The 21128-nt window shown below is 39.7% G+C and overlaps 1 protein-coding gene across 4 annotated transcripts in view; it reads left to right on the top strand.

Moving 5' to 3' along the window:
* Positions 1-21128, top strand: part of TAF2 (TATA-box binding protein associated factor 2) — a 66335-nt gene that overhangs the window by 15255 nt on the left and 29952 nt on the right. For all 4 annotated transcript variants that reach the window (XM_087890881.1, XM_034422230.3, XM_087890880.1 and 1 more), the window contains exons 12-20: positions 1401-1555; positions 3082-3196; positions 6114-6223; positions 6907-6972; positions 9765-10017; positions 14492-14632; positions 15458-15568; positions 17969-18162; positions 20084-20223. In XM_087890881.1, the coding sequence (XP_087747007.1) occupies positions 1401-1555; positions 3082-3196; positions 6114-6223; positions 6907-6972; positions 9765-10017; positions 14492-14632; positions 15458-15568; positions 17969-18162; positions 20084-20223 (1285 nt within the window). The remainder of the gene's footprint in view (positions 1-1400; positions 1556-3081; positions 3197-6113; positions 6224-6906; positions 6973-9764; positions 10018-14491; positions 14633-15457; positions 15569-17968; positions 18163-20083; positions 20224-21128) is intronic.

The raw sequence follows: 21128 nt of genomic DNA, 5'->3' as shown, positions 1-21128 counted from the left end.
CACATTAACTATCCGTCAAGAAAACATTGAGATTGTTTACTTAAATAAGACCCGTAAGCAGGGTTTGAAATTGGTTAATATAGCTGACTAAGAAGAATGGTTAATCTGTCTTTGGGAACTGGCTGTGGGAGAACAAGCTTTGTCATTTTATAATGTTTGCTCAGGAGAAAACTTAAATCCTGAAAAATACTTGCCATATTGACATTTGTTTGAATAGTTGTTCTATTTCTTATAGATGAAATAGTCAGGTCACTAGCCCAGCATCTGCATTCTGTTGCCTTGACATCTTTCTCTGAATCTAGATACCATGGACATTATTTATTTTTTTTACATGATTGCCCTTTTAATCAGTCCCTAGCAGCTTGAATTGTTTTGTACACACATCCAAATTTTCCCTTTCGGTCTACAATAGCAAAGCCTGGACTCAGATCGTCTCTTACAAAACCGTTGTGCTCCTTGTTGATGTAAACAACGGAGTCTATTCTATTTTCCCATGGAAACAGTTTTAAAATAAATTGAAGGCTTTTAGAAGCGTGTTTTTTTTCTCATTTTATATTGGACACAATGTATAAACAGTGATGTACTAAAAGGAATTCTGGAATACAGACTGCATTAATCTAGATATGAGAAATTGTGATAAACAATTAGGGAGAGTTCTTGTGTGTTGTCAGAGGCAGGAAGTTTGCTGCTGCTGGAACATTCCCATTAGGCTGATCCAGCATGTCACTATTTATATTTGATTTGTAAACAGGATGCATTTTGGCATTAATCTGTCTTCAGAATCATCTTTAGGTCAAGAAGTAGTTGCAGGTATAATGAGATTGTATGCAATAGATGTGGTTTGAAGCTTTGATTTCATTTGTATCTTGAGCAAATGTTCAATTGAACTCCAAGTTCAATAAGCTTACCGGCTGTATTTTCACAACATTAAACCATAAAATATAATTTACAATAGCTGAATTCACATGATATGCTTAGTTCAAAAAGTAAAGCAACTTTGTTTTCATGAAATATTGAAACCTGGTGTTTCTGGTGCTCTCTGCTTCACTTTGTTCTTCGTAGAATGTTGAAAAGCAGTCTAACACAAAGGAAAAGAATCAAAGTTTACTGCAGATGTTTATTTTTTAAATGACAGGAAGCAGAAACGAACAGAAGGAAGAAACCATTAAATATAGGAAAAACGTTCCCACTAATTATTACTAATTAGTTAAATTAAATCAAATGTTTTTGGTCTGGTTCAATGTTGAAGAATCAGATATGATCTTCAGTTTCCAAACTCTTGAATATCCCTTTTTTAAAAAGGTGCACAGTTATATTATTGTCATTTGCATTTCTCAAGGTTAAATATCTGTTTAGATTTATGAAACTGACCAATTTTCTGAATCTTAATTTCATCATAGGTTTTCAACAAATTGTTGAGTCTAGCTAGCACTGCTTCTTCCCAGAAGTTCCAATCTCATATGTGGAGTCAAATGCTGGTGTCTACATCTGGGTTTTTGAAATCCATTTCCAATGTGTCTGGCAAAGACATTCAACCTTTAATTAAGCAATGGGTGTATCCTTTTCCATTGTGCTTTGGCCTACTTACACGAGGGTGAAAAACAACTGTTCTTAAGATCTAAACAAATAGCCTAAAATATGAAAAACTATCTTTGGTAATAGTGTTCAAATCGTTATCTCTTTTTGCAAGGACCAGTCCCATTTTGGCTGTGGTTTTATTTTGTGGTTAAATGTTTTATGGTAGTGGTGGAATTCTGGAAGGAGTATGATATCTCTCAAAAACAGAGGAACTCTAGTAAAATTCAAGAAAATATTACCCAAGGATTCTTGTAAATCTTCATTTCAGATTAATGTTTACTTTTTGGCATTATCCATAACACCAAAGCACTTGTGGCAATGCATACTAGTAATTTAAATCACTATGCAAGTTAATTTCATAGAATGATTGGTACAGATCTTGAAACTTGCAAATCTATTTGGTGGTTCTAATATCTTACTTGGGGATTTTACCTAGTGAGTACAATGATGTTCACAAAATTAAATACAACAGCATTCTTGCTACCGTATATAGTTTTTGCTAAAGTAGCTTCTTTGATCATTAAAATGTGGAATTTCTGTCAATCTCGGTCCATTTACTCCTTGCTTACGGAGTCCTTTTTTTAGCAATTGCTCACAAGTTCAAGTAGTTTTCAACTAACAACCATTCGTTCAGCGATAGTTCAAATTACAACGCAGCTGAATGAGGCGATTTATGACAGGCACTTGACATTGTAGCTGCCACAGTGTCCCCGTAACCATGTGGATCAATCTGGGCACTTGCAGTTATGACATCACAGTATCATGTAGTCATGTGATTGTGATTTGCAACCTGTTCTGCCAGCTTCACACAATCCAAATCAATAAGGAAGCTGGCAGGGAATCAAAAAAATGGTAACCACATGACATCACACTTAATGATAGTATGATTTTTTTTAAAAAATAATAATATGGCAACTGGAAGTGCTGGAATCACTGTCATTAAGCGTCCATGGTCACATAATATCACACTTCGGAATCACATCACTTAGCAGCCGACATTCTGGTCCTAATTGCTGCTGTTCACCAAGGATTACCTGTACATGTAACTAACTTTATTAACTACATTTGGACTGTTCAGATTCAGATTTCATACAAGAACTAAGCATTTGAAATGAGAAGATGTCTTCATGCAAAGTGGCTTTTAATAATTTGGAATTATTAAGAGCTGTGGTGGCACAGTGGTTAGAATGCAGTATTGCAGGCTAATTCTACTGACTGCCAACTGCCAGCAGTTCGGGCAGTTCGAATCTCACCAGCTCAAGATTGGCTCAGTTTTCCATCCTTCCAAGGTTGGTAAAATGAGGAGCCAGATTGTTGGGGCAATATGCTGATTCGGTACACAACAGCACTGTGAAGCTGTATATAAGTGCTATTGCTATTATTGTTGACTTGTTAATTGGTGAAGACCAACCCTTTCAAACCCTAAATAAGCAAAACTTGTGCATTGCAGTTAAGTGCAAAATATATAAGGGATCAGGTTTTTTTCCTATTGAGTTTTTGCAGAGATCAAAGCAGTGTGGTCAAATTTTATGGCAGTTTTGCATTTAATCGAAAACGAAATGTACTCGAATTAGAAATAAAGCAAGACTATACCTCTCCTGGGACGCAGAAATATGTGGTAAGTTTACTTTTTGTCCATTTTTTTCCCTTAAAATTTGTCAAAATAGTTAAATATTGCATTATAGTTCCTTTTCCACTGCATGACTGTAACCTTGTTGCTGGTATCCTTACGATTTATATTGACTGTTTCCTAATATGATTTGATTGCTTATTTGTTCCCTATGACTATCATTAAGTGTTGTACCTTATGATTCTTGGTGAACGTATCTTTTCTTTTATGTACACTGAGAACATATGCACCAAGACAAATTCCTTCTGTGTCCAATAACACTTGGCCAATAAAGAATTCTATTCTATTCTGTATTAAGTTAACTTCTATTAAATTAAGTAGCTATTTTATGACCCTGAACCCTCTCTGCAGAATCATGGCCCCCACTTAATTTAAATGCTTCTTTTGTCTCTTGTTAACGAAAGTTGAGTATCATTTTCATTTATTAAGGTCTACGCCTATATCCTTTTTTTCCTGTCCACCTGTGAAATATTTTCACTTTCTTCTCTATAGCACCACTCCAGATATGCTCCAGAATCAAGGATACAGGTGGTCCTTGGCTTATGACAGCGATTGGGACTGTGATTGTTGACACTAAATAATGTGGTCGTAAAATGTGATGCCGTGTGACTTGGATCACGTAGCGATGACAGTCTCGGCAGTCCTGGTGGCTGCCAAAAACTCTGGATAAGTGGTTGTTAAAGAAGGAAAAGATGGCAATTCCAAGTAAAGGAGTGCAGTGATGCCATGAAGAGAGTGTGGGGAGGGAGGTGAGGACTTGGGAGGGCCAGTGGGCAGTACTGGTAGTGAGGAAAAAAACAAGAGTGACTTAACCAAAGTGACATGAGACCTTCCCTGCCAGCTTCCCCATTGACTTTGCTTGTGGAAAGCTGGCAGGGAAGGTTACAAATGTTAATCAGATGTCCGTGGTTTGCTGTGATGGCCAGAACCTTGAGGACTAGTGTGTCCATTTTTTTTAGCGTCACCATAATTTTGAACAATTGCTGAATGAATGGGTGTAAAGCTGAGGACATAACACCTCTCCTAAGCGAGCTGCACTCTTCCGGGTGCGATTCAAGGTGTTAGTTATCACCTTTAAAGTGCTCCATGGCTTAGGACCTGGGTACCTACGAGACGGTCTTTTGCCACCAATAGCCTCCCACCGACCAGTTCGTTCTCACAGGGAGGGACTACTCAGGGTACTGTCAGTCAAATTATGCCGACTGGCGACTCCCAGGGGGAGGGCCTTCTCTGTGAGGGCTCCAACCCTTTGGAATGAACTGCCCCCTGAGATACAAAATATCCCTGATCTCCGTGCTTTCCGCCGTGCCCTCAAGACCCTGATGTTCCAACAAGCAGGGCTAAACATATGAACATGTGAACGTTTTTAAAATGTTATCTAATTTTAGGTTCTATTTAATTGGGCCAAAGTATGTTATAATGATAATTTTAATTAGCAATTTTATGATGTTTGTGTATCTATATTTTTCTTGACTGTACACCGCCTTGAGTCCTACGGGAGAAAGGCAGTATAGAAATATAATAAATAATAAATAAATATTGCTTAGTACAGCGGCCCCTAATCTTCCCAGTGCCAGGGATTGGTTCTGTGGAGGGTGGTTTTTCCGCAGATCGGGAAGCGTGGTTTCATGTGCTGCCTGGATGTTGTACATCGCACGGCCTAGTTCCTGGTGGGCGGCAGCCCAGTGCCTGTCTGCGGCCCTGGGGTTGGAGACCCCTGGTTTAGGGAACAAGGAAAAAAAAGAAAGACAATTGAACATTTCTTTGAATGAGAAGAATGCTGCATGTATTACATTGGATTTTATCCAGGTTTTATATAATGCTTCCAATTTTATTTATGGCCTAAGGGCCCAAAAGCAAGTTACAAATATAATCTAAACTTGGTATTAGATAAAACGTTTTTACAAGTAAAAGAGTTAATAAATAAAACCGCAACTCATTGATTTGTTACTAAAAGTCCCATTTTTATAGCCATAGTTAAAAATCTGGGCACTGCAGTTTTAGGATTTTTATCTGCAAGTAAATTTTTTACATACTTTTCCTCATTTGGATTTTACCTGTTAAGCTGTTTTATCTAACGCCAAGTTTAGATTTATTTGTAATTTGCTTTTGGACCTTTTGACTGTAAATAAAATTTGAAATATAATTCTTTCAGTTACCTCCAGCTAAACCTTGCTCAATACTGAAGTAAAACATAGGCGTAAATATTGAATTCATTTAACTTCTGGCCATTTCATATATGTTTTGAATGTAAAAATATGATCTAAAAGCCTGCTTTTTAATATGTAAAATAATAAGGGACGCGGTGGCTCAGTGGTTAAGATGCTGAGCTTGTCAATCAAAAGGTCGGCAGTTCAGCGTTTCAAATCCCTAGTGCCGCGTAACAGGGTGAGCTCCCGTTACTTGTCCCAGCTTCTGCCAACCTAGCAGTTCGAAAGCACGTAAAAAATGCAAGTAGAAAAATAGGGACCACCTTTGGTGGGAAGGGAACAGCGTTCCGTGCGCCTTCAGCGTTTAGTCATTCCGGCCACATGACCACGGAGACGTCTTCGGACAGCGCTGGCTCTTTGGCTTTGAAACAGAGATGAGCACCGCCCCCTAGAGTCAGAAACAAGTAGCACATATGTGCAAGGGGAACCTTTATCTTTATGTAAAATAATAACGTTTTCTTCAGCAAGAAATAGCTGACAGGGTAAATATATTAAATATGGGATTCAGTATTGTGCAGTAAACATGTTCAAGTTCAAATCTATGCTTATCTTTAAAGCACGCTTAAGTGACAATGACCGAGTCAGTTTCTTCAGCCTCCTCTGTGAAGGTGAGGAGGGTATCAGTGGAAATGCAACTCAGGCTGTTATAAATCATTATGACTGCTGGTACTTGATAACGATGCATCTTTTTCAAGGGTCCACTTAAAGTGACAGTGCAGGAGCTTGATGGATCTTTCAACCACACACTTCAAATAGAAGAAAACAGCCTCAAACACGATATACCCTGTCATTCAAAGAGCAGACGGTAGGACTTTTACCATCTATGGAATTTCCTTATAAAATGCCTATCTGAAGTGACTACTGTAAGTTTGTTTTTAATGATTTTGTTATTATTATTAGATATGTTTTATCAAAAGTCCCAAAACTGTAGCGATGCTGCATTGTCCAGTATCAACATGGCAATATGAAAAAAACTAGTCTTCACACAAGGAATACAAACGTTAACGTTTTGCAAAAAGTGGTTAACACAGCATTGACGTCTCCAGTTTGATCTGGGTCTTCTGACATTGTTTCAGCACGATAAATACACTCCACTCAGCTACTCTTAACAAGTCAAAGAATCATAGTTGTAAGAAGGTGTTGGTCACTAATATGCACTTCTGTCTCCCTTTCGGAGACCAAAAGGTTATGAAACAGCATTCTGGATATCCAGACAGTACGAACTAAATGCAGCCCAATTAAAGCTATTGCCAAAAAAAAAAAAAAGGCAACTATACAAGGAAGTAGGTGGGAGAAAAAAATAAACAATTGCCACAGAAATAAGAATCAGCAAAAATATGTCAGAACGCCCAGTTTGATTGACAACCTAATCATAAGCTACTCTTTCCTTTGTGTAGCCATGAATTACTCTCTCTCTCTTTTTTTTTTAACAAAAGAAAAAGACAAAAATATGATTTTACTATGCATCTCTTGCTGGTTTTTATGCAGCAATAAGAAGAAAAAAATCCCATTGATGAATGGAGAGGAAGTGGACATGGATCTTTCTGCCATGGAGTAAGTAAACTTATGAAAGGCACGGAGTATTTGAAAATCTTCTCCATGCAGCATTTTCAAATATATAATAGAATATTGATCCAAGTACTAATAACTTGTGCAGGGACTTTTCCTTTCTACAGTTGTGCATTCTGACACCTCTGAATCGAAGGGAGTGTTCAGAGAGTAAAGGCTCTGGGGCGCATGCGCAAGCCGGACAGCTGATTTTCGGGCCTTCTGGGCCCACCAGAAGTAGGGAAACAGGTTGTTTCCTGCCTCTGGAGGGCCTGGGCGGGGGGGGGAGAAGGCCCGTTTTTCTTTCTTACCTGGCTCCAGATCTTTTCTATGGATCTGGGAAGGGCGAAAACAGCCTTTCCCACTCCCTCGGAGGCCCTATGGAGGCTGAAAGGGCCCATTTCCCAACTCCCGGTGGGTCAGGAAGTGACGTTTTTTTCTGTCCCAGCCTCCAGAGGCTCCTACAGACACCTAGAGAGGCTCCTAGAGACTCCTAGAGAGGTTCTGGAGGCTGGGGACAGCAAAAAACATCACTTCCTGTCCCACCGAGAGTTGGGAAATGGGCCCTTTCAGCCACCGTAGGGCCTCCAAGGGCGTGGGAAAGGCTGTTTTCGCCCTTCCCAGATTCATAGAAAGGATCTGGAGCCAGGTAAGAAAGAAAAATGGGCCTACCAGGCCATCATGTGCCAGGAGCAGGGGTGGGTGGGGTTGCGTGCGCATGCGCGTGGGCACGTGCATACGCAACCCCCCCGCCCCCCCCTCTCCTGGCACGCGATGGCAAAAAGGTTAGCCATCACTGTGCTAGATGATGGATCTGAAATGTTCTTTAATATTTATAAGCTGCTTAGAAGATTTCACTTTCATTTTTACTGCTTGCCCTTCCTCCTCATACTTAGAGCCTGGCGGTACTGATGCATTTCTCTTCAAACAATCATACAGGTTGTGGTGTACATAGATTTGCAAAACTATGCAAATCTATGCATAGATTTGCATAAATCCTTGCAGGATAAAGGAATATTCCTGAACTTTGTTTTATGATTTATCTCATGGTTATTGTGAAATTGTGTGAATGCATCAATGCAGTGCATGTTATCTCAGCTTGCAGAGCTTGGATTCATTGAAAGAGTTTACCAAAAAATGTAAATATTGCAGAATATACAGCCTCATGCGACATAACTAAGCTCCATTTCATGCTGAATAAACTAAATTATGAATGTATCTTAAATAGAAAACTACCTTTAGATAGATTTTTACTCCAAAAGCATTTTATTAAAATAAATTAGATAAAAATAAAAAAAAATCTGATTTAATTTTTTAAAAATCTGATTTTTTTGATTTTTTTTTTTTTAAACCATCGATTTTTATCCACCCTGGTTTGGAGGGTCAGGAACTATTTTATAACAATGCTTACATAAGAAATTGAGGTGTTTAAAATGTCTAGGAACTCTGTTGAATTTTGTTATGTGGCATGAAATAACCTCCCCAAACATCTTCATATAATAACCTAAGAGGCAGGGAACAGGCCTATTACTGCATTCTTTCTTACTTGGAGTATAAAGAGGTTGAAGCAACCATGTGAAATATATTAAATTTATACTCTTTCCTATTTTATAAAATTAATACCCTTAAAAGTATTGTTTGGCAGAGAGGGAGAGAAATTGCTCAGTAATATTTTTTAAATCACAGTTTAGTGTTGTGCATGATCTTAGTTTTTATTAACTATATTTTGTATAACCGTAGAATTAGCAAGCTTAAACTCTAAACAGCATTTTAAGTGGATTTGTAAAGCATGATTTAAATGTTAGAGTCAAATTGTACCTTGTTAGTTTCAATGTCATGACAATCAGTAGGTACTAGAAAACCAGTATATAAAGAAAAAAGCCTGAGAGAGAGGAGGAAAAATGTGGAAGTCATGAGCTGTTCCACAGTTGCCAAATCCTAATATTGTATAATTGAATTATGACAGCCCCAAAATTTGTATATGAAGTTGTGACTTAGTTTATATTATGCTACCAGAATGAGTTGTTTCTTTGTTACTCTCCAGAGAGCTCACATTGGAGAAATTCAGGTGTGGGCTTCAAAAATTTTAGCAAGGGGTTCTCTACCCGGTTGCTTGGTGGGCATGGCCATGGTGGGCATGGCCTAGTCAGCCTCCTGCACCACGGGGGGGGGGGTATTCCCTCTACAGGCTCTGGAGGCTTTCCTTGAGCCTCCAGGAGGTCAAAAACAGCCTCCCCAGGCTCCGGAGGTCCTCTGGAGGCCAGAAACGGGCCCATTTCCAGCCTTCCCAAACTTCCGGTAGGCCCGTTTTTCGCCCTCCCCGAGCCTTCACACATGCCCTGCAGTTACCTGCATCCAAAACAGGCTGTGTGGGGACTCTTGGAAAGGGCGGGGCAGGGTGGGTGGGGCCAGCCAGGAGTGAGATTTGGGGGTTCTCCAAACTGCACAGAATCTTAGTTAGAGGTTCTCCCAAACCCCTGCGAACCCCCAGCAGCCCACCCCTGGAAAAATTTGGCGCCATATAATACATTCAATAGGAACTGGAGTGAGACAATATAGATTTTTTCTGCTACATTTGCTTGAGATTATTTTCAAGTGTATCGATTGTAGAGTTGCAATGTTTTTTGCACTAAAAACTGCGTTCCAGGTAAAGATTTATTAAGCACAGAACTCACTATCCTGAATGGGCTACCAATTTTTATGCTGAAAATATCAGAGATGCCACAATCGAGAGGAAAAAAATGATGTTATCCAATCAGTTTGCTGCCCTGACCTAAGTTTTGATCCTCTTTTTCCAGTGCCGATTCCCCTTTACTATGGATAAGAATAGATCCAGATATGTCTGTTTTGAGGAAGGTAGAATTTGAGCAGGCAGACTTCATGTGGCAATACCAATTGCGCTACGAGAGAGATGTGGTTGCACAAGAGGAATCCATTTTGGCTCTTCAGAAGTTCCCCACCCCGGCATCCCGGCTTGCGCTGACTGATATTCTCGAACAAGAGCAGTGCTTCTACCGAGTGAGGATAATGGCTTGCTTCTGTCTTGCAAAGGTAAGAAGTAGCCACCTGGTTCTGTCAGATACTAATGCAGGTTCTTTTAAGTCTGAGCAAACTGCTAAAGGGGAGGTGTGATGCAGCTGCAGAAAACGAGGAAATTTTTTTTTTATTCATCTGTCATTATTTTGAAAACCATACATAGATCAGAGTTTCATGTAAGGTCCCTGAGTACTGTTGTATTCAAATACCACTAGATGGCATCAACTCACTGTCAAAATAAAAGAAATATCCAGCTCTTGTGAAATAGAGAATTAGAGAAAAATTATATATTTTCCTGCATCGTTATGCAAGTGATCATCTATTCTTAATTTTTAAAGCTTTTTAAAAAATAAAAAATACTTAGTTTAAAAAGTACCCCCATTATGGCTTGAGTATATATAGGGTGCCCACTGGTTAACTGAAATTGGAGCAAAGGTGAAGAGAATAGAGAACAGAATTCTTTATTGGCCAAGTGTGATTGGACACACAAAAGGAATTTGTCTTGGTGCTTACCCTCTCGATGTACATAAAAGAAAAGATACATTCGTCAAGAATCATAAGGTACAACACTTAATGATAGTCATAGGGAAACAGTCAATATAAATCTTAAGGATACCAGCAACAAGGTTACAGTCATACAGTCATAAGTGGGAGGAGAATATGAAGTATCCAAGCCTGCATTTTTATTTAATTCTGTAGTATCATATTTCTATAATATTCTGTACCTCATTCATACGAAGCCTCTGATAACAAGTTCCTTTGGCATTAACTTTTTTGGAATCATTGGCTACTCTTAACAACCATTGGTTTAGTGGCCATGTGACGTTACAATGATACTTAAAATGGTTAGCGTATAACCATTTTCACACTTACGACTGTTGCAGCATCCTCATGGTCACATGATCAAAATTTTGGCGCTCGGCAACTGGCATGTATTTATGACGGTTGCAGTGTCCAGGGGTCATGTGATCCGCTTTATGACAAGCAAAGTCAATGGGAAAGCTAGATTCACTTAACAACCGTGTTAGAAACTTAACAACTGTGGGGAAAAATGGGGCAAAAGTCACTTAACAACTGTTTCACTTAACAACAGAAATGTTGGGCTCCATTATTTTTATTTTTTCTTTGAGAAGCAGTGCTATCACGGATATTCACAGGAGTAAAACAAAATCAAGATGGCGGCCAAAATCTCCTGGCTGCGTTCTTCACATTTTTGACTCTCCTCCCTGGAGACATCTCTGGGTATCATTCTTGCCTGCTCCATGGGCTACTAATCACAGCACCCATAGCCGCACTGCCATAGCCTTGTATTGTCATCCAAAATGGAGCTCACTAATTGCTTTAACTTTGCCCCATACTCATTCATATATAGAGACATGGATTGGTATTGTTTTAGAAGCATTAAAGCTCCATCATATAGCTAAAAGAGATAATTCAGTACAGGTAACAACCACAATTGAGCCAGAAATTTATGTTGCTAAGTGAGAAATTTGTTAAGTAAGTTTTGCCCCATTTTGCAACTTTTCTTGCCACATTTGTTAAGTGAATCACTGCAGTTGTTAAATTAGTAACACGGTTGTTAAGTGAATCTGTCTTCCCTGTTGACTTTGCGTATCGGAAAGCTTCAAAAGGGGATCACATGTCCCTGGGACACCGCAACGGTCATAAATGTGAGTCAGTTGTTAAGCACCCGAATGTGAATCACGCGACCATGGGGGGATGCTGCAACGGTCATAAGTATGAAAAATGGTCATAACTCACTTTTTTCAGTGCCGTTGTTAGTTCGAACGGTCACTAAGTGAACTGTTGTAAGTCGAGGACTACCTGTAATAAATTTTGCCAATGGTGAGCGATTCTTAGTTGGAAAGGAAGCAAAGCCAGGGGGAATCCATCCATCTTTTGACTGGCGTTAAAACACAAAGGACAGCACCGCTATCTGATGTGCTACTAGGGTAGAATACAGTGGTGAAATCCATTTACCTTCGCTACTGGTTCAGGAATGGGAGCGCACGTGCGCGAGCATAGCACATGCAAAGAGGGTCAAAAACGGGACGTAGTGACGTCCCGGCAAGTGGGCAGAGCCTCCTGCCGCCAGTGCTACCGGTTTGCACGAGCCCGATAGATCCAGCTGGATTTCACCTCTAGTACAATAACAATCAACAGTTTATCCTGGCATACTTTCCTGCCGACTGACCAGTTGGAGGAAGTTACTTTAACACAACTGTCTGGGTGTAACCTCTGTCTAGTCATTAGGTAAAAGAGGCCTATTTTGCTAACTTTTTTGGTGAGGTTTTGCTTAAAGAAAAGCATCCTTTTGCGATCGGAACTGTTTTCACAAATAGAGTAGGGTTCAGTTGTTTTCTAGCCCTGAAAATTGTTGTCCTGGTTCAGAATGTGGGGCAAATAGAGCAGCTGTTAAATATGCTTTACTGCCATGCCTGTTTCCAGCTGGAACTGGAAGGATTCTGGATTCCGCATTGTCTTTCTCCGTGGGTGATCTTGTACTCTGCGGGTGGCAGAGGCATGGTTGAAATTTTCATTGAGGTTATTGGCAGGATACGCTGAGGAAATCAGTAATGCTGATGCGTCTTCCATGACTAGCTTTTTTTGATACTCTTTTCATATTCAAGATTGAATATGTGGCTTTTGTAAAGTGGGGAGGGCATATTACTGTAACATAGATGGAAGGAAAATAATTATATCCAGATATTGATTGTGGGAAATAAGTGACACATGATCCACAGGTAGAAACTCTCCCCTTGACTAAAGTATTGACTGAGGTTATAATGTATTTACATTACAGGCAGTCCTCGCCTTATGACCACAATGGAGCCCATCTTGCCATAGTCGTTAATTGAATCACTGCAATTGTTAATTTAATAACATGCTTGTTAAGTGAATCTGGCTTCCCCATTAATTTTGCTTGTGAGAAGATCGCAAAAGCTGATCACAAGACCCCGGGGCACTGCAATCATCATAAATACATGCCAGTTGCCAAGATTTTGACCACGTGACTATAGGGATGCTGCAACAGTCGTTAAGTGTGAAAAATGGTCATAAATCACTTTTTTCAGTGCCATTGTAACTTTGAACAGTCACTAAATGAATGATTGTAAGTTGAAGACTACCCACAGAGGGGGGAGAAACTATCCATGCTTTAGGTAGCTTTAGGTAGTATTTATAGATTTGGTTTACAAATTATGTTCAAACCCCAAGGATTACTCAGTGACAATATTTGAAATGACAAAGAAGCTGCTAGCCATGTGTTGAGATAGATGGATGGATGGATGGATGGATGGATGGATGGATGGATGGATGGACAAGAGAGAGAGAGATTTATATTTATATTTTTTGCTGGGTCACACCATATTATTTGGGATAAATTTTGAGCTGCTTCATTCTTGGCTGTGCACATTCTCAGTCATCCAGGTCATAGTTGTCTCAAAGGTGCTTTTTCAAAAGGCAACTGGACTGTATTTTTCCTTGAGGAAGAAGAAGACGTTTCTCATCTCATCCAAGAAGCTTCATTGTTTCTGGCAGGATGGAGGGGGCTATGGAGGGATTAGCTCTGTCAAACCCCCCACCCCCAATCCTGTCAGAACTAATCCCTCCATAGCCCCCAACCATCCTGCCAAAACCGATGAAGCTTCTTGGATGAGAAGCGAAACTTCTTTTTCCTCCTCAAGGACAAAAAACAGTCCAGTTGCCTTTTGAAAGAAGCATCTTTGAGACTACTACATTCTTGGTGATTGCAAAATGCAAAATCTTTTGCATGCATCAGTGCTTTACGTCTATGGCAGAGGTCTTCAAACTTGGCAGCTTTAAGACTTGTGGACTTGTGGACTTCAACTCCCAGAATTCTCCAGCCAGCATAGCATAGCTATGGAGAATTCTGGGAATTGAAGTCCACAAGTCTGAAAGCTGCCAAGTTTGAAGACCTCTGGTAAATGGAGATTCTCAGTCATCCAGGTCATGGTTGTCCCAACGGTGCTTTTTCAAGAGGCAATTGGACTTTCTGGTTTTTCTTTGAAGATCTTTCGCTTCTCATCCAGGAAGCTTCTTCAGCTATGGCTGGAAGTCAGAGCTGAAGAAGCTTCTTGGATGAGAAACTAAACGTCTTCAAAGAAAAACCAGAAAGTCCAGTTGCCTCTTGAAAAAGCACCTTTGTGACATCAGTGCTTTAGCTTATGGCCCAACCTCTCCCCCTTCCCTGCCCCTCATGTTCATGTCAGATTCCATGTCAGATACATATGAATTATTTAGCAGGCAAATATGAGAGTGGGAAGATATGAAAAATGCTAATTGAAAGGATATACCCTTTAAACAATAAAGAATATTCATTTACAGAAACCTCTTTTTTTTTCTTTTTCCCACAAGCTGGAAATAAAATATGATGAAAAGAGAAGTTGGCACTCAGAGGTAGCAATAGACCAAGCTTTGCAACGTTGTTAGTAATGTGGCTTCTTTTTTCTCTCTCCTAATTATACAGATTGCAAATTTCATGGTGAGTACATGGACAGGACCACCAGCCATGAAGTCTCTCTTCACTCGAATGTTCTGTTGTAAAAGTTGTCCAAATATTGTGAAAACCAATAACTTCATGAACTTTCAGAGCTACTTTCTTCAAAAGGTACAAAAAAAAAAGCAATTTATCATCTTACTTGATTTTCTAAATACAGCAGCTTCCCACTGTAGAGTTTGGTTCAAGAGTAGATTTGAATAATATGAGGAAAAATAAAAGCAATTACTGTTATTTGATACATTTGTTATCATAAGAGGTAGCATTTCTTTGCAATGTAAAGCAAAATATCCTTCAGAAAAATGGTAATTATTGATTTATTAAATTGTCTGCCCAAAGATAAGCAGAAATAAATTTAATTAGATATGTTTGGACAACTTGTCTGTGGTTTATATCCAATCTTTTTGTGCTTGGCTAATTTGGTATATTCTCACAGCAGTTTAATTGCATGGTTAGTGGTCTTTATCATTTCCTGCTGTTAATCAACTGGGAAGTAGGGATGGAATATATTGCTATATTTGTACCATGTACAATTTACTTAATACATTTCATTTAGCGATAGCCACTGTACAATTGAACAAAAACCAGAAAAAAGCCATAATAGGTATACAAAACTTCCGTTTCCGAAAATATTTTGTTTATCAGGAGATAGCAATCCATCTGCCTGGCCACTATTGGTAAATAGTGTACTCAAGGAAGAATCTGCTCTGATCCCGAAAACCAATTTTTCAATGTAGTCTCACACCTCTGCTTCTTCAAAATGGTGACTATGAGCCAAAGGAGTAATTTTATTTGGGGATTTTGTATGATGCTAATCTTACTATTTGGGAGTGAAATTGAATAGAGAATACCATGTGGAAGGCAGAATGAAGTTGTACAATCTTATGATTTAACTAAACTTTGAACTGAAACAATTACTTGTTATTTTCCCCACAGACAATGCCAGTTGCAATGGCCTTGCTGAGAGATGTTCACAATCTGTGTCCTAAAGAGGTTTTAATGTTCATTTTAGACCTGATCAAGTACAATGACAACAGAAAAAACAAGGTAGGAAGTTGCTTAAATTAACAGACTTTTTTTTTTTACCTCATGACTCTATTGATTTTATGTTACAGGACAAGTACAAGGCAGATGAATGTTTATTTTTATGGAACATATAAGGGACCATGACCTATTTATTTATGGAAAAATGCATATAACTCTTATTCACTGTATATCAAAACTATTCCCAGGCATCAACAAATAAAAATGCAGTAAATAAAACACAAAGTCATAAAAATAGATCATGACAGAAATGCAGTTCATAACTCCCATTAGCGACCAAGCTTATCTTAACTGTTTGACAAAAGTCTAGTAGAATGGGGGGTTGGGGGGGGGGGCAAAGGATAAAGTTGCTTCATAATGTGGAGGCTACCATCAAGAAGGGCCGTTTTTTTTCCTCATTCCCTTCATCTTGCATAGGTTGGGGATGTCCCTCACCTCCTTTCAGGATGAAAAACAAAATAGGCAGAATTTGATTGGAAGAGATAGTTATTTACAGTGGAATATATGCACAGATACACACAGATTTTATATACACATAATGTTGAATGCAGGAACAACAGGATCTTTTGCACAGGTGTGCGATGCATGGGGTAGATGGAATGTTGTGGTTCAAGAAAATGAGACAGAAACCTCTAGGAAGGGAAATAAATTCAGAGTTTAAAGAGTCATAAATGGCCCTATAATTTCCAAGTATCAATGAACAATCAGGAAGTAAGGCCAATAACTCTTTGAATTGGCATCCAGTGCAGGGCCCATAGCACAAGTGGTAATGTGCTCGTGGTGCCTAGTGCCACTTAACAGTTCCCTTGCTGAGTATTCTTTAAAAGTGGCTCTTCATTATGTGTTCCACTAACCCAACCAAGTAGACTGTGAGTTACCTATGTGATATCCTCCTGCTTTAGGTAGGGCTGCAACTGCTAAGCAGTCCAAATTACAATTAGATTGCAAGCCTTAGGAATCCTGGGGCAAAATATTCTGATTAAAGAAATGGCACTTAGCATGGAGAGACTCGTCCAATCGTGAGAGGTCTTTGGTGATTATGCACAGATTAGCAGTGCATTGACTAGCACTGATGATGTTACCTAGTTTGGATAATGAAACATCTGCAATGAAAACAACTGAACTCAGAGAGAACCTCTCATTTCAATCCTGAGCTGTAAATACTCTCCTTTATTGGTCTCCCAGTCCTTTTCAGTTACCGCACCGTCCAAGTGGTATGTACAACAATTCACAAATTACTTTAGCCAGCCAGCCATTCCTGGCATTTGAAGTTTGCACACTTGAGGTGTACCTCAATTGGAAAAAAATGACAAACGCAAAAGTTTTTCCTAGATTCCGAGTCTGGAATCAAAGTCTAGACCAGAGGTCTTCAAACTTGGCAGCTTTAAGACTTGTGGACTTCAGAGTTGAAGTCCACAAGTCTTAAAGCTGCCAAGTTTGAAGACCTCTGGTCTAGACACAAAGACAGGACAAGTAGATGATAAAGAAAACTAGTAAGGGATTTGAGATCCAAAACACCTGATTCTTAGATTTACACATTAGGAAGTTTCCACACTGGGTTCCATGGCTAAAAATATCCTTGATTTTGGCACTTGGTGGCCAAAGTCAAGGATATTTAAATAACTTCAAGAATTTAAATTGGGGACTAGATTCAGGATTGAAAGCAATGGAATGTTTGGTTGTTTAAAGAATGGAAGGAGTTATTAGGAAAGTTCCTGGTATTTGTGTATGTTGCAGAGCATTGCCAAAGGTATGAACACAATAAGGAAGAGTACAATAAGTTGCAAATACAAGACAGAGAAAATAAGGAGGGGTGCCCACATCTTTAGTCAAATTATTTAGGGGTGGGGACGCTTCAGGACTGGTTCACAATTTAAACAGGATCTGCACTGTCCAGGTAAAAGAGTTCTCTGGAGAAGTTTGAAAAGATGGTAGGCATATGCTTGTATAAGCAATGTGTGAAACCTATTGAATGTTCTTTTGGGGAAGGTTCCTTTTTTATATTCTTTAGTTGATGCCTTTCCTATTTGTAAAGCTTTGGGGTTTGCTTTATCTTTGTAACTGCTAGTTCAAGTGATCTAGTATTACTATTGCATTTTATTGAATAGTGTTACTATTGCAATTTATTGTTGGCATAAAATTGTTGCGACTTTTTATTGCATGCATTTTTAGTGTCAGCCAATTGCAGGGATATGGGGTATAAAACAAATAAGTAAGTTCTTTGGGTTCAGCTCCGCAAGCAGTTTCTTTGTGCATAAATCCGATTTGGACATTGGGGTTTATCTGTGCTGATGGTTCGTTTCCTTGATTAGAGCAGCCAGTTTAATGGAATGTATCCGGCAGATGCTTTTCTTTGTAATGCTCTGCACTGCATCTTAATAAATTTCACTCTTTGACTTTTAGTTTTCAGACAACTATTACCGTGCGGAACTGATTGATGCGCTAGCAAACTCTGTAACTCCTGCAGTCAGTGTGAACAATGAAGCCCGGACTTTGGACAATTTAAATCCTGATGTGCGCCTTATTCTTGAAGAAATCACCCGATTCTTAAACATGGAAAAACTGCTACCCAGTTACAGACACACAATTACAGTCAGGTATGATACAGAAATATTATGATTTTCTGAAAATCTAAGTCTGAAAGAAAGTTAGATGAATTCCATTCTTCCTTCTCCCCTCAACTTTGTTCTGCTGGGCAGTTCATCTTGATTCAGTCACTCAGATCTTGTACCCAGGCACTTATAAGAACGTTCTGATTTTTATCGGTAAATGTACAAGAGACAAAGCAGAGATTTAATAGGTGACTGAATTTTTTTTTTTTCAGGGGGAAAAAAACTGTCTTGAGAAAAACAACCAATAAGCATTATTAAAAACATTTCTACTGTAGTTCTTTGACATTATTTTCTACATAAGCTGTGATAGAAGCGAAAGGTTACAATTTATGACAGTCAGTTAAGGGTGTTTTGAGTAGAGGTTTGTACAGTTGTAAAACACGTTTCAGTCCAGGCCATTTGTCCAGAACAGTCTCTTGACAAGCGTAGATCAGGAGGGGAATATCGTGCATGGGGAAACAAAGAGAAAAGAGAAAAATTAGAAGCCACAGGAGCTAAGATTCTTGATACAGGGTTATTTCCATAATTTGTTTACAAGGTTTTTCATACTATAAATGAGTCTATGTGGCATTGGATAACACAGTGAAAATATTAAATTGCTTTTATGTTTCTTAATAAGTTTCAGAAGTCTTTTTATTAATATCACACTTCTATAAGATTATACTAGATACAACTTGAAGAATTAATTGTAGGTAGTCATCGACCTATGGCCACTCCGCAACTTTTTGAAGTTACGATAGCGCTGAACGAATGTTGGTTATGATTGGCCCTCGGAGTTCTGGCTATACCAGCACCCCCGTGATCATGTGATTGGGATCTGGGTGATTGACAGATTACACTTATGATCAGTTTTAGCCTCCCTGATGATTTGATTACTGTTTGCAACCTTTCCTGCTAGCTTCCCCAGAAAGTCAAAAAGGAAGGTAGATTGAAAGTTGCTGGGATAAATTTCCCCCATCCGGGCATTTCTCCCCCAGTCTCTTGCACTCATACTACACTGGCCTTTCATACACACCCCTGCATGCACCCAACCCATGCCATGCCTCTTGCACATCTCCTCGCACACATGTCATATCCTGCACTTCTTGTGCACACCCAATTCATTCCACATCTCTTGTTCGCCTCCTTATGCCCTTGAGCCCCACCCTGCCTTTCATACTCTGACTTGTGCCATGTCTTTTATGCATCTTCTCACACCCTCCCCTGCACTCCTGTGCACAGTCCTCCACTTCTGAATATCCCCTTGCTCCCTCGCCACTTGGCAGCAACCACTTACTTCCCTGCTAGCCTGGAACTTGCAACTTCCTGACAGTTTCCCCACTGACTTTGATTGTAGGAAGCCGGCAGAAAGCTGCCTCGCCTAATGATTGTGGGATTTGGTTAATGACAACAACCAGGACTCCAGGTGTTGCCACCGCTAAGCAAGAGTGGTATTCATTTACCTTCGCTACCGGTTCGCAAATGTGAGCGTGCATGCTCACCTCTTCCACCTCTATGTATGCGCAGGGCCTTCCGTGCATACGCAGAGCATCAAAAACGTGGATAAATGGGATGTGATTACATCCGGGCAGGTGGGCGGAGCCTCCCACAGCCGCCGCTACCGGTTCGCACGAACCGGATAGAACCGGTTGAATACTACCACTGCTCTAAGCTAAGCAATGTAGTTGTGCTTTATTAACATGCCGCTTAGCGACAAAAATTCCGGTACCGACTGCCATTGTAAACTGAGGACATTGTAAACTACAATGAATTTTCCATAGTTCAGAAATTATGATACTCTTCAGTTTGTTTTGATCAGGCCAAAATATGTCTTTGTGTATTTATTTATTTCCAGTGGCTATAAATTTGGATTTTACAGTAGTTTTCTCTCGCCACCCCACCCCACCCCCATATTTTTCCTTCACAGCTGTTTAAATGCAGTTCGGATCCTGCAGAAGAATGGGCATGTTCCAAGCGACCCTGCTGTCTTTAAATCTTATGCAGAATATGGCCATTTTGTAGATATTCGAATCGCAGCTTTGGAGGCGGTTGTTGACTATACAAAAGGTGGGGAGGATAATGTGGTTTTGTGTGTGTGTGTGTGTGTGTTTTAACAAAAGCAGCTCCCAGTTTTCTTTCATAATCTTTTGACAACCTATCATATTTTAGAGCACAGAGGCAGCCCATCAATCCTTCAGGAATTTTGTGACTCTCTACAGTCCCATTATGTTCAAGGAAGGATGTCTCTTTTATCCTGTTCCCTAGGTTAATCAGGCAGCCTATGGAGAAAATAACCTCTTCCTGCAATTTTATAGATTTCTCTGCTGTTATGGATGTGACAACAACAGCCTTGTCTGTAACTTAAATGTTTCTGCCAATATTCCTAGATCGATGAAGTTCTTCCCAACCTGCCAAACAATGGCACACAGTGGTGCTTAAAAGTTTGTAAACTCTTGTCCCAAAGGTGCTTTTTTCAAGAGGCAACTGGACTTCCTTGTTTTTTCTTTGAAGACGTTTCGCTTCTCAACCAAGAAGCTTCTTCAGCTCTGACTGGATGGTGGGGAATGAGGAGAATCAAGTCAGAGCTGAAAAAGCTTCTTGGTTGAGAAGCAAAACGTCTTCAAAGAAACACGAGTTGCCTCTTGAAAAAAGCACCTTTGGGACAACCATGACCTGGATGACCGAGAATTTCCATAGACATTTGTGAACTCTTGAATTTTCAGTCTTTCTCCATAAATATGATCTAGAACAGGGGTCCCCAATCCCCAGTCTGTTGACTGGCACCAGTCCACGGCATACTAGCAACTGGGCCACACAAACAAGCGAAGCCCCATCTACAGTATGCAGCCAGCAGACAAAACCACACTCCCTCCGGTCCACGGGAAAAAAACTTTCTCCAGGGAACCGGTCCCTGGTGGCCAAAAAGGTTGGGGACCACTGGTCTAGAACATGATCTGTTCTCCACATAAGTC

The sequence above is a fragment of the Pantherophis guttatus genome, chromosome 3 (assembly GCF_059756535.1).
Source record: "Pantherophis guttatus breed Tessera chromosome 3, ASM5975653v1, whole genome shotgun sequence".
Classification (NCBI taxonomy): Eukaryota; Metazoa; Chordata; class Lepidosauria; order Squamata; family Colubridae; genus Pantherophis; species Pantherophis guttatus.
The sequence above is the reverse complement of the archived record's forward strand: the minus strand, read 5'-3'. Positions and strand labels throughout refer to the sequence as shown.